Below are 15,307 nucleotides of genomic sequence, written 5' to 3'. Positions count from 1 at the left end.
AGATAGGTGTTACTGCTTGCAAAAATCCATGCTTTCTGAATGGTGGCAGTGTAAAGGGATGTATTACAGGAGGGCTTTTTCCCTGATTGGAGGTAATTGATGAGGAGGGTAGTGGTAGGGAATCTGCTTCAATGGCAGCTGCAGCCCTGCGTTGACAGAAGTCCAGCTGGTCTCTCACCAGGGGTCTGAGGAAACTTCATGTGCAGTTCCAGCCATAGCTGGTCAAATATTCCAGGTACCCGTTTACTTTGGTAAGGCTAAATGAGGTACACATTTAGTTTGGTAAGGCCAGATGGTCTCCTGGTGTCTGTACCAGTTTCCTTTACTTAACAACATTGTGGTTCCTCAGTTTCATTGATCACATTGTTTGCCAGTGAACTTTCTGGAGCGCTTCTGTCAATTGCTACACCTTCACTTGCTGTCCTGGCTTTACAGAGCTATCCCAAAGTTGTTCAGGCCTCTTGGAGCATTTACGGAGTCTTTGTTTTCCTGGATAACGTGTCTTTTTTCCTCAGAGGCAAAGCTTCCTGAGACAGGTAAGTGAGAGGGAGCTTTGAGGTATGTTTTGGGGGGTTGCAGAGGGTCCCTGGCTGCTGTGCAGCATGCGAAGCTGCAACCTGGGTGTCTGGCTCAGCTTGCACGAGGAACGTGGGTGTGACACTGTGGGATTAGCCCACTAACCTGTGCACTGAGCAGAGCTGGAGAACATGCCCTAGTTGTCAAGCTCCATGCAAAGCTTGAAAGCAAATGAGAATGTGCTCCAGCTCTCCCACTGAAGCTGCTGCGGGAATGCCATGAGAAGAGAGGGCAAGAGGGAAGGACATTATTAGCTGGATGTTCCTGAACTCACCTAGCCAGGGAGGCCTGGTGCCTGCTTTACACATGTCCTTAAATAGTGTGAAATTAAGTAATTCCAGAGCCAGCTCTATTCTGTCTTCTCCCTGCCCTTTTCAGGACACAGCCTGCATCGCTTTGGCTCTTCAGGCAACTTACGGTGAGCCCTGTTTCTTAGCAGGTGTGCAGCATCAGGGTGGTGCTCTGTGTGCCTTTCTTCTGGTCTCTCCCCATCCCTGTGCTCTTTGCTGAGCAGGTGAAAAGGAGAGATGGGAGCTGCATCAGCCTGTATTTCATTTCAGACCAAATGGCAACAGTCACTTGAAGGACAGGAGAGCATCGGGGCCACCTGAGTGGTGAGAGCAGGAGGTTGTTGGTTCTTCTCCCCTCATAAAGGAAGGATTGAAACCATAGTCCTGACAGCACAGGAGGGTAATGGCTTCATCCTGAGTTTGGTGGGACTCAAGGTAGGCAATGCCAGAGCGGGTAAAGGAACACAGTAACGTGACTTGGCTGCCACATAACAGGCTGTTTATGGCTCCTGCTGGAACTGGTGCTGCACCAGGCAAGAAGTTCACCATTAGATGGGGAGGGCTCCTCTGGAGCCTCTGAGGGGCACGCTCCTAAGCGAGGAGAAGCAGCAGCGTGTACAGGAGGGTCTCGTGCTGCTGCACCATTGAGTGCTGTGCTGCCGGCGGGAGCGGTGGTGGGTGGGCTGGTGACACACACAGCCTGGGATGATTATTTTTTGCTTATCTGTAAGTTGCATTTGATTGATTGTGTATAATTGGTTGCTTTGGAAGGAGTAGCTGCCTTTAGGTCGTGAAAGCTAAGGTGTCACTGTGATGGAAGGGGGTTTAGTGCAGATACCGATGACTCTTTCATCCTGGTCCTGCAGGATTACTGGTGGCAGTGGTAACGTCGCCTGGCTGAGGCTACACAAGTCTGTTTCCAGTAGATGGCAATAGTTATTTGCATGTGAAATGCTGCGTTTAAAGAAAAGATCTCTGGGGCCAGCTGCTTAACAGGGGATGCTCTTTTCCTCTCGCTCTCTAGCTGTTCTCTTGTGGAGCTTTTAACTCGAATGGGGCCTGTGCTGAGCTGCACCAGTGTTGCCTCTCAGCCTGTCAATGCTGGGCTCACCCCCCTGCTCTGATTCCCACAGAGCACCACGGGGACAGGGCTGGCACCAACAGCGTGGCCTCGCCACCAGCACTGCAAGCAAAGTGCCAGGGCAGAGCAGGACAGGACAGTGAGGTGCTAAGGGACAGAAATTAAAAAAAATATAACCCAGGAAGCTACTTGGCTGCCAGATGGCAGAAAACTTACTGCTGCTGTCCCCCATCCTGCCTGAAATTCAGTGTTCTTAGTCCTGGCCCTCATCCACTCAGGTTCTTCTGCCCTCTTCAATTGACAGAGAGGGGCAAGAGAATGGAAATAATTAACTTTTTGAGCTTAAAACAGCTGAACTGCCCTTTTATAGGCTGCATCCCAAGCTCTCTCTCCCTGCCAGCCTCCAAACTTCAAACTAGAATTGGTGGTGCCCTAAGGAGCAGTGAGGAAGGTTAACAGGATGAAAATATTGCCTCTGGGATAGCTTTTGGCCAGATACTGGTGTCCATGGATGTTGTGTAACGCACGGACAGCAAGGCCAGGGAAAGTGGCAGCACAGAGACGCATGTAAGTAATTTGGTGCTTCCCAAATGTATCGTTTTACTAAGTGCAGGCAGACAGTTGATGCAGGCAGCTTTGTGTTGGGGAGAAATGGCTAAAAACCTAAAAGTTAATCAAAATGCTTTCTGGATAGGAAAAGGATCCATTTAGGGGAAAAATAGTTCAGCCAGTCAGCGTGTACAGCAATTTAAATGAGAGGGTGCAGCGCTGGAGGCTGCTGGCTTCCCTCTCCTGGGAACACCTTTCTCCAGATAAATTTCAAAACTACTTATATCAGAAAAATGTCCTGAATTGCAGCTCATTTGAGTATGTAGAACATATAAAGTATTAAATAGTCCTTTGGCATCATTCTTAAAGACTGATACTTTAAGTAATCCATGGCTTATTTTTAATGCAGCTATGTTATCAGTACGCTTATGAAAGCCTGCCTAACAAATAACAGATTTATAATCATAAATAAGTCTTTCCTTTCTTAGTTGCCTGTGTAACATCTTTTCAACTAAAAAACTCAGTTGAAAGATGGAGCTTTTTTTCTCAGTTATACTTTAGGCTTCTGTTCATTGGTGTAGTTGTGTAGCATTTCCTTTTACCAGTAAATTTTGAAACCCTTGCAGTGGCAAGCACTGTTGCTTCCTTCCAGGTGTCCTTGAGAGGATGAGTACCCGGGGAATTCCTTGGCAAAGGTGATGTACTTTTTAAAATACACACTTTTTTTTTTTTTTTAAATAGGACAGAAAAAAAAAAATATATTTTTAAGCTGCTGGGCTATACCAATATATTTAACCACAGTGTCACAGGGAGGCTTTGTCAGCCGTCCCCAGACACGTGTGTGCAGAGGAGGGCCGCAGGGGATGTTTGCTGGGCAGATAAGCCCTTGAGGCTCCATAACTGGGTGTTGCCTGGTACCCTGTGCTCCAAACAGGCATCTGTCCATCGCTGGTCAGGAACTGGATGTTTCTGTGTGCAAAAATCAGCATCTCCTACACATCTTAGGGCCTGATCTCTTCACTAGCCAGATGCAGCTAAAATAAAACAGAGACACTTTACCAGTGAAACAGTGTTTAATATAGTTAAATTACTTAAATAGATTTCAATTTCCATGGGAAATCATAACTGTATCCATTTTTGCAAGATCCAGAGTAAAGAGTGTGTGAATACCCCTTGAAATGATCATGACACACTGTCAACAATCACAGCTAGAGATACCGGGGACTTGAAATTTCATTGACAACACAACTTCATAAGATGAATCGAAAAGTTAAGAAGACCGCAGACCTCCGTAAAGCAGAAAGCAAACCTAAAAACTCGAGTGGATGGCATGAAGGTAATGAAACTCCGTGAGGGGGGAAAGGGATGGAAGGTGGAGGTGGGGACAGGGGAGAAAGGCATAACAGCATGATGCAACTTAAGTATTCTGCAAACCAGGAAAGATGTAAAGGAGCAAAAGTATAGTACAAGGGCAGACTTGGCAGTTTTACAGAAGTCAATATACTATACTTTTCAGAGATGTTTCCCAGTGGAAGGGGGAAGGAAAGGGGCGATGCCATTTAAGCTCACGTTTAAATGGCTTAATGCTCGGGTTATGCTTAGCAATATGGCAAATTAATTAAGACAGGCCCATGGATTATCACTTACTCTCGTTGTCGAGTAGGAAAAAATAAATCACCACCACCATAGTGCAATCATTAAGCTGTTAGTACTACAATAATTCTGCCCTGAGAAGAGTGGAAAAGAACTTTATTAAATGTCAAAAGATTGGAGTCATTTTTAGTGCTAGCCAAATTCAATATCAAAACTCTCCCCTCATAGAATATAAAAAATATAGCTTTTTTTAAAATTCTTTTCTTTTTTTTTTTAATAAAATATCAAGGGATTTTTCTTTAATAGTTAAAAAAGGTACATAAATGATAACAGTGAACTATTCATAAACCCCCCACTAGTGATAAAGATGTCCAACACAATATCAACGGCACTGTATTTTAAGGTCAACCACCTGATATACACATTTGCCATCAGAGACTTTTTTGAAGATCACCTAATTCCGGAAAAATTGAAAATCTGTGACTCAGTTTAAATAAGTGCCTACATCAGGAAAGTCAACTCGATGCTGAAGTACATAGTTCCTGGTAATGTCAAACGGCAGTTACAATATCAGACAGCTCTCATATCAGCAGGATTCTATTAAGACCATCTATGAAAAAATGATTTTTTTAAAGGAAAAAGTTCAAATGAGCTTATTTTTTTTCTTTCTTCTTATAAGAGCTCCTATTAGAGTTAGTTAGAAGATTTGTTTAGAGCTCTTTTTGACATGTTTGACTGGTACCATCTCGGTAGCTAAAACTGAAAGGTCCTGTTTCCATTTGTTAAGATGCCACCCTCTGCTTGAATGGTGCATGGAACAACTGTGTGACTACTGCCTTTTGTTATTTTCCTCTTCTTTGGGGTTGTTGGTATTTCTGGATTTTCAGTTTTAAAATGCATCTGATTCAGCCTGGAAACTCACCTGTTTGTTGTTGGTTGATTGTATAGTGATAATCTGAAAACTGCCAAGTCTGTGTTCAGAGTATTATGCACAAAAAAATTACACAAAAGTCTACAGGTTATATACACCTCCCACCACACCTCGGTGTGGACAGCCTGCCTTCTAATTTATATATAATTTACAAAATATAGAATTTGGTATATCTGTTAGATCTCCATGTTTTCAATATTACAAAATAAAAAATACAAAAAAAACCACAACAAATTTCAGGGGAGTTCCCCCCCGACAAAATGTCTCTTGTTTACATCTAGTCTTTCCCATGTAAACCGATATATACCAAAGAAGAGCACAGAAGACTTTTTAATAAATACGCTTGTAGAGCCATCTCTCGTTATCTCGTTCTTCCCCTTCATCAGCCGTGCCAGCCCCACTCAGAAGAGCAGTCATTGAGCCATGTAGAAGAAGGGAAAAGAGGGGGCCAGGGCTATCATGTCTTTTCACACTAAAACACTACCGATGCCCTTCTAAAAGGCCTTTTTGTGTGCTGCAACAGTAGGTGTCAATTTTGAAAGCCCATTCAAAACAGCTAATAAAAGCACAGTGGTACACTTCAAATAGCTGGCAGTATGGGATGGAAACGTTATGGGAGTGCAAATCCATTCCAAAATAATGCTTTGTAGTGAATCATACATTCCTTCAACCAAGTAAATGTTGTGTTGCGTCAATAAATACTTAAATAGCTTCTTAGATCATCCTGTGGTAGCAGCCTTTTTTTTAAATTTCCAAATTCGCATCTTTTATCTGTGAGCTCTGTAGTACACATCTTTGGTCGATTTAGCACTCAGCCAGGAACAACTCCGAGGTGGTTTCTGTCGATGCCTTTCATGATGGGTGGCCAAAGAGTTTGCTGATACCAGCTCTAGAGTCACGGTGAGAAATTTCAACTGCGCTGCGTTTTCAGCTTCGCTGCCAAAAAGTGATTCTTCTCTGATTCACAATCTTGTGTAATGCAAATTCCACCTTTGAGTGACGCTGCAATCGGTGCTAACTAATTGGAGGCCCTTCATTTAGAAAGTAAGTGGTCATTTCTCCTTTGCCTTTGACCTTAATCACCCCTCGATACTCCAGCTGATAGTTGTTGGCTGCTAAAACCTGGTACATGTCTGTGGTTACCTGCAGAATAAATGAGAGTAGGCAGATGCTTGTCATAGCTTCCACACAGTCTTGTCATTTGCTTTTGGAGTAAAACACAGACAAAATTAAAGTAGCAGCAATTATTTTGTTTCTAAGTCAGTTGACTTTTGCATATTGATCACTAACTAAAAAGTTGGCGCAAGCTGCAGAACAAATACAGCCTTTAGAAATTGAGAAACTACAGAAGTCGCACACAGTGCACAACTGAGGGGAAAAAAAACCCCACATTTTTTTAAGCAGGTCACGGGATAAAAAGAAACAAATGAGTCACATTTTTAAAAATGCACCTGCCAGTTCAGTCTACTCAGATGCATTCATTGTATCACTTGAGTGGTACTAAGAAAACACACAGCCTTTAGAAATTGAGAAACTACAGAAGTCGCACACAGTGCACAACTGAGGGGAAAAAAAACCCCACATTTTTTTGCACACAGTGCACAACTGAGGGGAAAAAAAAAACGCACATTTTTTTCAAGCAGGTCACGGGATAAAAAGAAACAAATGAGTCACATTTTTAAAAATGCACCTGCCAGTTCAGTCTACTCAGATGCATTCATTGTATCACTTGAGTGGTACTAAGAAAACAGGTTAAACATATTTTAAAATCCCTGGAGGCATTCAAAAGACAGGTTGACATGGTCCTCAGGAAAATGGTTTAGTGATTTTTATTTCTTATTTTTTTTGTCAGAGTTAGGTTGATGGTTGGACTTTAAGGGATCTTTAAGGTCCCTTCCAACCTAGACGATTCTGTGATTCTAAAAGTCCTCAAAAATGACTTGGAAATTACACAGAGGATGTACAGTTTAGGAGGAGTCATTCAGGGGGTTGTTTTTCTGGAGGAGATGGTGGTGGGCAATGAGAAAGACGGAACGAATGGAATAATCTAGCCAGCATCCAAATTCTCTCTGCAGATGCCATTCAAAATAATCACTTGTGCTGCAGAGTAACTCGAGTTTAAAGACCAGATTTCCTGAGATATTTATTTATTCCACTGTATTTTCTCACCCTTCTTCAGGTGACTTTAAATATTTCTATTTCTGGCTTCCTGTTGCTGTACCATTGCTGTGCTGATTTGCTTAACTAGAATGAAAATTATTCACAAACCATCTTGTAGGAAAGTTTAAAGGGTGTTGGATAAATATTGATCCAGTTAACTGACAGCTTAATTGGAAAGAAACAGCATGGTTTCCTCTCTCAGGCTTTACATCAGTTACTCTAACTATTTTTACATCCCTTCAGTACTTTCCCAAGGAATGACAATCTGTTCCTGTGGACCTTGGCTCAGCGAAAGCAGGACAGTGGAATTGAATCACTGGAAAGGTCACTGTCTGAAGGCCAAGGAAATGCTTGATTACAAGACAGTTTCAATTCAGCCCTTAAAATGTCCTCCTTCTCTAGTTATATATCCCCATCCCACCGACGCCTGGCTCCTTGCTAGTGTCACAACACGTATGGCCTTGTGAACAGAGCAGTGGGTTACAGAAATACAGATCTGAATCAAGCCCTTGGAAAATAAAACAACCTACAGCTGCACGTAGCTGAAGAGCAAAGCTGGCAGCACGAGTGGGCGAGCACCACAGCAGGACCGTGCTCGTCACACCAAGGAGGAAACTCAGCTCAACGCTTCACCCAAACTCGGCTGCAAGGATTTGAGCCAAGGTTGCAGAACTGGCCAAGATTAAACGACAAAACTTGATGGTACCACTAGCATTCCCCAGTTGGCTTTTCTTTCAGTACTGTGTAAATAAATATATGGCACAAAGGAATAAACTGAAACCAACAATTCCGATTCTAATTAAGTTTCAAAACCTTAAATTTCTCATTAAGTTTCAATGTAAGTTTTCCAGTGAATTCCTTACCTGAATCCTGTCAGGCACGCCCGTGCTGTCCATCCGGCTGGCGACATTCACCGTGTTGCCCCATATGTCGTACTGGGGCTTGCGTGCTCCTATCACCCCGGCTACGACTGGACCGATATTGAGGCCTGGAAGGAGAGGAGAAATCCCACAATGCTCAGATCCATCACGTGCAAATCTCATGAAGCTTAAAGCAAGATATTTTTCAGACAATAAAAAACATCCTGAGGTTCATTTACCCTGACATGTAAAGCTACAGCCAAGCTGTGGAGAAAGAAAGTTTTAAAGAGAAGTTGGCTTCTTTGATCCATGATCCCTGTCCGACTGTGAGCACAGGCTGGATCTACTCAATCCAGAGCTTCTTTCCAGTACCAGATAACAGGATAAGGTTTATTTGCCATCTGGCTGCCAAGCAAAATGCTCACTTGGAAGTCAGCACACAGCTGCTGCAATGCTGAGTGCCTACGAGGCAGCAGCCCAGCGGCCTTCCACAGCAAATACCACACTTGACATCCTCACATTTCTTCTCCTTCTCCTCTTCTGTCTTTTTTTATTTCCTGACTTGAAAGAGAATTTAACATCCAAGAATGGCAGAGCCTGGGACCATGGAGGTGTGGGCAGGGAGCACATCACAGCCAAAATGAGCCCAAGCTCAACCACCATGTGAGACTATGCTGTGGTGAGAGCTTCTCTACACCAAGGTTGGTCACCCAACTGCTTCTAATTCTCCATGGAGCTTCAGTAATAATGCTGCTGCCTGAACAAAACTGCCCTGATGTTTCACAGAGGCCAAAGAGGTTACTTTTGCTGTCACCAGGAAGAAAACAATTAACTTCACCGCATGGCTAAGGAAACATCTATGGTTTTACTGCCCATAAAATTTCCAGCTCAGAGTGACCACTACCTATACTTAATCCTGTAAACCCGGTGACATTACCTATCTTCATCTGGAAGTTGTTGAATGAATGTTCATTAATGTATTTCATTTGGTCCATTAACCTCATGGCAAAATCAGCCAGAGCTTTGATGTGCGTCTTCCCTTCCTTGTCGTAAGTGGAGTCGTTGAGGCCTGACGCGGCCATGTACGTGCTGCCGATGGTCTTGATCTTCTCCAGCTGCCGAAACTGGTCTTCACTTATTATCTGTTTCACAAGACAAGAGCAAAAGAAGCAAATAAACCTCGACAAACACGGATGTGCTGTAATGTCCTTGCACTACAAAGTACTGGAGAGAGCCTCCGCTACTCAAAGTATAGACAGAAAAGGGATTAGATATTTGGAGGAGTGACAAGGCAATAAAGGGACTTCAGTGTAAAAAAAAAAAAAAAAAAAAATTAAAGACTTCTCGAGCGAGGAGAAATGAACCATGGCACAAGGATTCAATAAGGCACCTTCCTTCAGGAGCTCAGCAAAGCACAAATAAACTCATTGCTTCAGTTCACTCTCTGCACCCAGATTTTCTGCGACTTACTTCATCAAAATCAGCAATGATCTCGTTGAGCAGTCTCAGGCACTCCACCCCTTCGTTGTTGGCCTCCAGCTCCACGTAAAACTCTGAGAAGTTGCTTATGGAGGCGAACATGACAGCCACGCACTCACAGGACTGGTAGTACAGTTCATCGTTCCGCCGCTCCTGAGCCAAGAAATGGGCTGCCACGTCCTTCGGCAAAATGTTGTGGAGGAGGCGTCTGTTATAGGCCTGCAGCTCCTCCATTTCTTCTTTCTCTTCAGTGGCCTAGTTTAGGAGGGAGAGAGAATGACGTGCTTACTCTTTTGGTAACTGCTGTGGGGAGGGATAAAAAAGCTGAAAATGAGCTTGCAGGGAAGAGAGAAACAGAAGAAAGGGGAGAATGGCAAAGGAGGGAGGAACCAGAGAGATGCAGAAACTTGTGTTTTGCAGTGGAAGATGGTCTGTCTCCTCGTCTGCACACATGTATGTAAAAGCAGGCACAGAGTAACATAAAAATCTAATGTTGTTGTTATATTTCTAGGCCCTGGATTGGGTAACCTATATAAAGTCTTTTGGGGGATTCCACCACCATCCTACCATCCATAAAAACACACATTTGGCTTTCCCAGTCAAGCACAACAGGTTTCAGGAGGAAATAATCCTCTCCCTCCCCAAATACTCACGTACCAAATAAAAGGACCCTCCTTTTCCACAGTTTTGTGGGGTGCAATGATGGTCATGAAGTACAGTTACCATGGAACCCATAGAACAGGCCAGCCCGACACTCTGGAGAGGACTTTTCACCAGCCTGTAAGTACTTCTCCTGCAGTAGTGGGGGTACGTTTGGGAGAAGTGCAATGTCGGGAGGATGGGCTGCTTCCTTCTGTGCTAATGGGTATGGATTTGGGTTTAATGTTCAGAAGGAACCAGCGCTTCAGGAAGGACATTCCTAGGATGTACCTAGGCCTTAATGAAATAAAACAAGCACTTAGAGTTCACTAGGTTACTCGGACTTCACAGACAATTTCTCTCTGGGGATTTGATTGCTCTTTGCAGACTTGCACAACACCAGCACCACTTCAATTCACTGCTTCTGGTTTGTAGGTAAAGGTACAGAGGTGTGTGTGCCACACTCTCCAGCTCTCACTTTGTGAGGGGAGAAGGCCTCCCCACTTCCCTTAAGTACACGTGGGTAAAGGCCCAAACAATACTTGCAAAAGACTCTGTTCATGGATTCTGGTTTCTGAAACAGGACATTCAAAACTGGAAATTAAGTTAAATGAGGAAGGACCCTTTAGAAGGTGATGTGTCTGGAGAGAACAAGGAAAATACTTGGCTCTGCCTGGGGAGACAAATGCTTTGGCCGTCTGAGCCCAGCCCTGGAACAGGCAAGTCAGCACATCCCGTCCATTGCTTTACCATTTATAAATGAGGATAACAATGTTTATCTGCTTCCTAAGGAGCTTTAATTAATTGATGCTTCCTCAGTGCCTCCTATTCCAACCACTGAGACCTATTATTTGAATGATGTCCTGCCATCAGAAGGTAAAAAATCTATATAAAACCTGTGGTGCTGTGGTTCCCCAGCTGTACTGCTTGCTTAAGAATCACATATGGTAACCCAACGTCACTCGTGGGCACAAGTAGTGAAAACATTAATACTCCCAGGGACAGGAGCAAAGCGTGGCATTATCTGCAGTGTGTTGGTTACCCAGTGCTGCTGCCCAGGAGCTGATGAGGATTGGACAGCAAGCCAGCTCCCACTGCTTAACAAGAAGAACAAGAAGGTGAATGAAAATGCGACTGTGAATCTTTCACACTCCCCAACACAGCAAGCTAAAGTCGTCTGAACTCAGGGAAACAAATCAGCAGTGAATATGACCTTCCTTTATCTACAGATTAGGTTATATTTCAGGTTCCTGCAACAGTGATAGGGGCTCAGGTGCTCAAGTTCCTTAACTTTGATCTTCAGATCTATGACCCTTTATTGTGGGCACTATTCAAAGTGCACTTACAAGGAAACAAAGAGTTAAAGTAAAAAACCAGAACGAGAATCATGAGAATGCAAAGTACCAAAGAAGAAAAAAGGCTAACTAGTATGCCAAGTTATATGCCAGATCCAACTTAAATCATTTTATAACACTTCTCCACTCGACAGTTCACTAGTTTCACCCTAACACCAATGAGTCTGTGTATTCCTCCAGCACAGCAACCACCCACTAACCTGGAGTTTCCAGAGGAAGTCAAGCCTTGCAGTGGATTCCACTTGCTGGGCGTGCAGGTACAGCGCCAGGACGAAGACGGTAATGATGACAGGGGTCACAATCTTCAGCGCAACTCTAGTCACCACTGGAGAGCTGCAGCCAAGGAGGAGCAGAATTTTTCACTTGGTCTCAGCATGGAGCCACACAGCTCAGCCATGCTCCCCAGTTCTCCCTTTAAGGCTAGCCAACCTCCAAATAAAAGGCTATTTTCTTTCCCTCTGAATCACGTGTTGAGAAAGGGACAAACAATACCTGCAAAAAGCTGAGGACTTTGGTTCATAGGTGCTGGTTTCTCAAGCAGGACTTTGAGACTGGAAATTTAATCCAACTTCTTAAAAAGGGTTAGCAGCAATGTAAAAGCCATTCTTCCAGAGAACGGCCATACCTGCTCAGCCACCACTATGCTTGGCAAAACTGAGATGGTGACTGCTCTTCGGACTTTATTCCCTGTATCTCCTGCACTGGCTTCCCCAGCCTCCTAAGCACTTACTGCTTTTCTAATTAATCATTTCTTAATGGGCTTTTTTTTTGTAAGTATTCTATAAACTGAAAAGAGCACTAAGACATGTTCCCATCCCTTCTGACACATAAGCAAATAAAAACTGTTAAATCTGAATTAGAGTTATACAGTATGAAAATATTATTCTGATAAAACTTTTGACTTGTAATTACAAGTAAGGTCTATGAGATGCTCTATAAAGCAAACTGACCTAAGTCCCACAGGAAAGAGGATGCTCTGAGAGTAGCTGTGTCCACTTTGGGCATTTGCACTGTGTTGCACCAGCTCACAGCAAAGCACAGTCAAGTCCCAGACACCACCGCTGAGTCAACACCGTGATATTGCACCTTGTGAACACAAAATACCTACCAACAAAACCCCATAAAAATATTTCAGATATATGCCAAAGTGACTCACCATGACAACGTTGTATTTGCAGACACGCTGAAAAAAAAAACCACAACAGAAGCAAAAGGTTAGTAAAGTGTCTCGCTCCCTGTACATGGCCCAGCAGCACCCCTGCAATGTGGCATCTCTAACACAGTGTGGGGCTATAGCCCTTTTAAAGCAGAAAACTACAAAAAGACAGGGGAGGGTGAGGGGGTGGTGAAAAAAAAAAAAAAGGTCATCTGAACTACACTCAAAAATCCGGACTGATGGTGCAACAGAGTTAATGTGGATCTAAGAAGCATTAAGAGCCAGACAATCATTTGGGATTTTGAAGCCAGTGGGGGATGCTTAGCGAATGCTTGTGCATCCGTTCCTACTTCATTAGGTCAGGCTGGAAAAAATTGATCTAAAGAAAGAAGCTTTGGGGTAATACGTTGTGAGGGATAGCTCCTCTCTTCCCCGTTATTGTAGCATGGAGAGACATTTAATTGCGTTAACTCTAGCACTACTCCCTTCTTCTGCAAGTTGCTCATCCCCAGGGCAGCGCAGGGCTGTGGGTACTGCACATGACAGTGCTGAAGAGAACCCTTATGTGGATTGCTATTACTGTTCACAGTACTGCAAAATACTGGTATGAAGCAGAGCTGCTGGAGAAGATGGAGGGTGTCCTTTTTTTACAGTGAAAGGATGGAAAGGAGCTTTCTGGTAGGTAGTAGCTGTCTCAGTTCCTGAGTGATTGATTGCTTAATGCTGCTGGTTTTTTTTTCTCAAGTGTGGGTGGAGTATTAGGTGGCTGAGAACCACATACATGGATCTTTTAAAACACTATTTAAATGGAAAGAGAGAGATCAGTGGTAAAATTACTGTATTGTCATTGATGCAATTACAGCTTTGCAGGGTACTAACATCACACATCTCTAGCCTGAGAACTTCACAACTGTCTCGAGAGCTTCAGGCCACAGTTTTCTGGGGCTGGAGGGAACCTCTGGCTACAGAATCAGAGAAACAAATCATCAAAATAGCCAAGGAAGCCTAAGTGGGCATAAAATTAAAAAATAAAAGCATAGTGACTTTCTAACCTTGTTTGTTCCGAGACATTTTCTGAGTTCTGAGCATGGAATTTCTTCTGACATGGATTTTGCAACCCAGCATTGTCTTGCGTATGATCTATTGCACAGCCTCTTGGCCAGCTCCAGCACTGAACATGTGTGCTTGGACGGGGACCCAGTTTGGGAACCCTGGGGACAGTGACTCCCACACTAAGGGTTGGTTCTAGTTGGAGGTGGAGACACTTTCCACATGCAGCATGATTCCTCTGCTGCCCGAAATCACTACCTGGGGAAGGATGACTGACTGCCCCCCTGCCCCGGCCCATTATCACTCTGCCTTATGATGGGGCAGATCTGACCCTCTGTCTTGGGGCTGCAGCTCACTGTGGCTCTTATGCCAGCTCTAAAATCTTCAGCAGAGACTGTGAAATGCAGCAAACCCAGTATTTACAATAACACTTCGGATAAGTGAATACGCCCAGCACAAGCAATAATGGCTTTACATTGGTAGGTTGGTCCCCCATGGGACAGACATTTCCAGTAGCAGATGGCTCTTTAATTACTGGAAGGCAACACAGAGAGAAGCTTGCTAAATACACTCCCGCTCAAGTTAAGTGCACGTTTTTAGCAGGAGAGGTGGTTGATTTTAGGGACAGCTCCCATAGGACAGGAGCATCTCCCTTCTCACAGCCATGATACCAAGGACAGCCAGCCCTCTAAATCACAAACCACAGCTGGGACAAACAAATCACTAGGCAAAGATCTTTGAGCTCCACTCTGCAGGAACTCAACTTAGAAGATCACATTGGTCTATCGCATCTTTAAAACCAATGCATTAGTTTTATCCTCAGCATAGGGAAAAGGTAATACGATAGTAGCTCTGAGCATCCAGTTACACTTCATGTGTCACCACGCTGGTGTGTCGCTGCAGTCCCAACTCCCAGCCTGCTATAATCAGCCTTTCAGGTCCTTGCATGCTGGGTTGGTTTGTACACAGAAGTGTGAAGTGACATCTGCATCACTTCTAATTAGTCAGAGCACCATAATGGCTGCAGAGCAGACAGTAATTATGTACAACGGGCACCCAATTAAAGTAGCATGAGGTCATGGTGGGTTTTTTTTTTAATATCAGCTGGACAATAAGGTACATCTCTGAACTATGTGCTACATGCTGAGCTCCCATTTCCCACCACATGCAAATGGGCTGCCAGACATTGGGACAATAAATAGCTGTCCCATGGAGCTCCCCGGACAAAACAAATATCATTTAGTGAGAGATAATACAGCATCATAGAAAGCTATTTCTGGGAAAACATGCTAACCTTCTCCACTTTATTACTGACATTTTGATTGTGAAGTGACGTAAATTATACTTTCTAAGTGCTGCAATTTTGCTTAGTGCTTGACTTAGAAGAATAAAATTATATTTAGGATAGAAAATGCTTTTATTTCTCTAATTGTGTTAGAAAATGCTAAATAGCTTATGCTGTTGGAATATATAACATCTGCAAAAAAAGGAAGGAAATCTCATTCTCCTCATACCTTCACACAAAGCTCTACAGGGTTTCCTACATCATATCATTCACTTGAGTTAAAAAAATAATTTAAGTCATTAC

At 43.6% G+C, this 15,307-nt stretch overlaps 1 protein-coding gene across 2 annotated transcripts in view; it reads right to left on the bottom strand.

The window, feature by feature from the left end:
* Positions 1-3,550: 3,550 nt before the first annotated feature.
* ADCY5 (adenylate cyclase 5) overlaps positions 3,551-15,307 on the bottom strand; it is a 223,479-nt gene continuing 211,722 nt past the window's right edge. For both annotated transcript variants that reach the window (XM_014939150.1, XM_014939142.1), the window contains 6 exons: positions 12,670-12,696; positions 11,714-11,846; positions 9,511-9,774; positions 8,978-9,182; positions 8,044-8,168; positions 3,551-6,163 (listed from right to left, as the gene is read on the bottom strand). In XM_014939150.1, the coding sequence (XP_014794636.1) occupies positions 6,035-6,163; positions 8,044-8,168; positions 8,978-9,182; positions 9,511-9,774; positions 11,714-11,846; positions 12,670-12,696 (883 nt within the window). In that variant the 3' untranslated portion in view covers positions 3,551-6,034. The remainder of the gene's footprint in view (positions 6,164-8,043; positions 8,169-8,977; positions 9,183-9,510; positions 9,775-11,713; positions 11,847-12,669; positions 12,697-15,307) is intronic.

Source organism: Calidris pugnax, unplaced genomic scaffold (assembly GCF_001431845.1).
Source record: "Calidris pugnax isolate Ruff unplaced genomic scaffold, ASM143184v1 scaffold21, whole genome shotgun sequence".
NCBI classification, from domain to species: Eukaryota; Metazoa; Chordata; class Aves; order Charadriiformes; family Scolopacidae; genus Calidris; species Calidris pugnax.
This window is presented reverse-complemented; position numbering and strand designations above follow the sequence as displayed.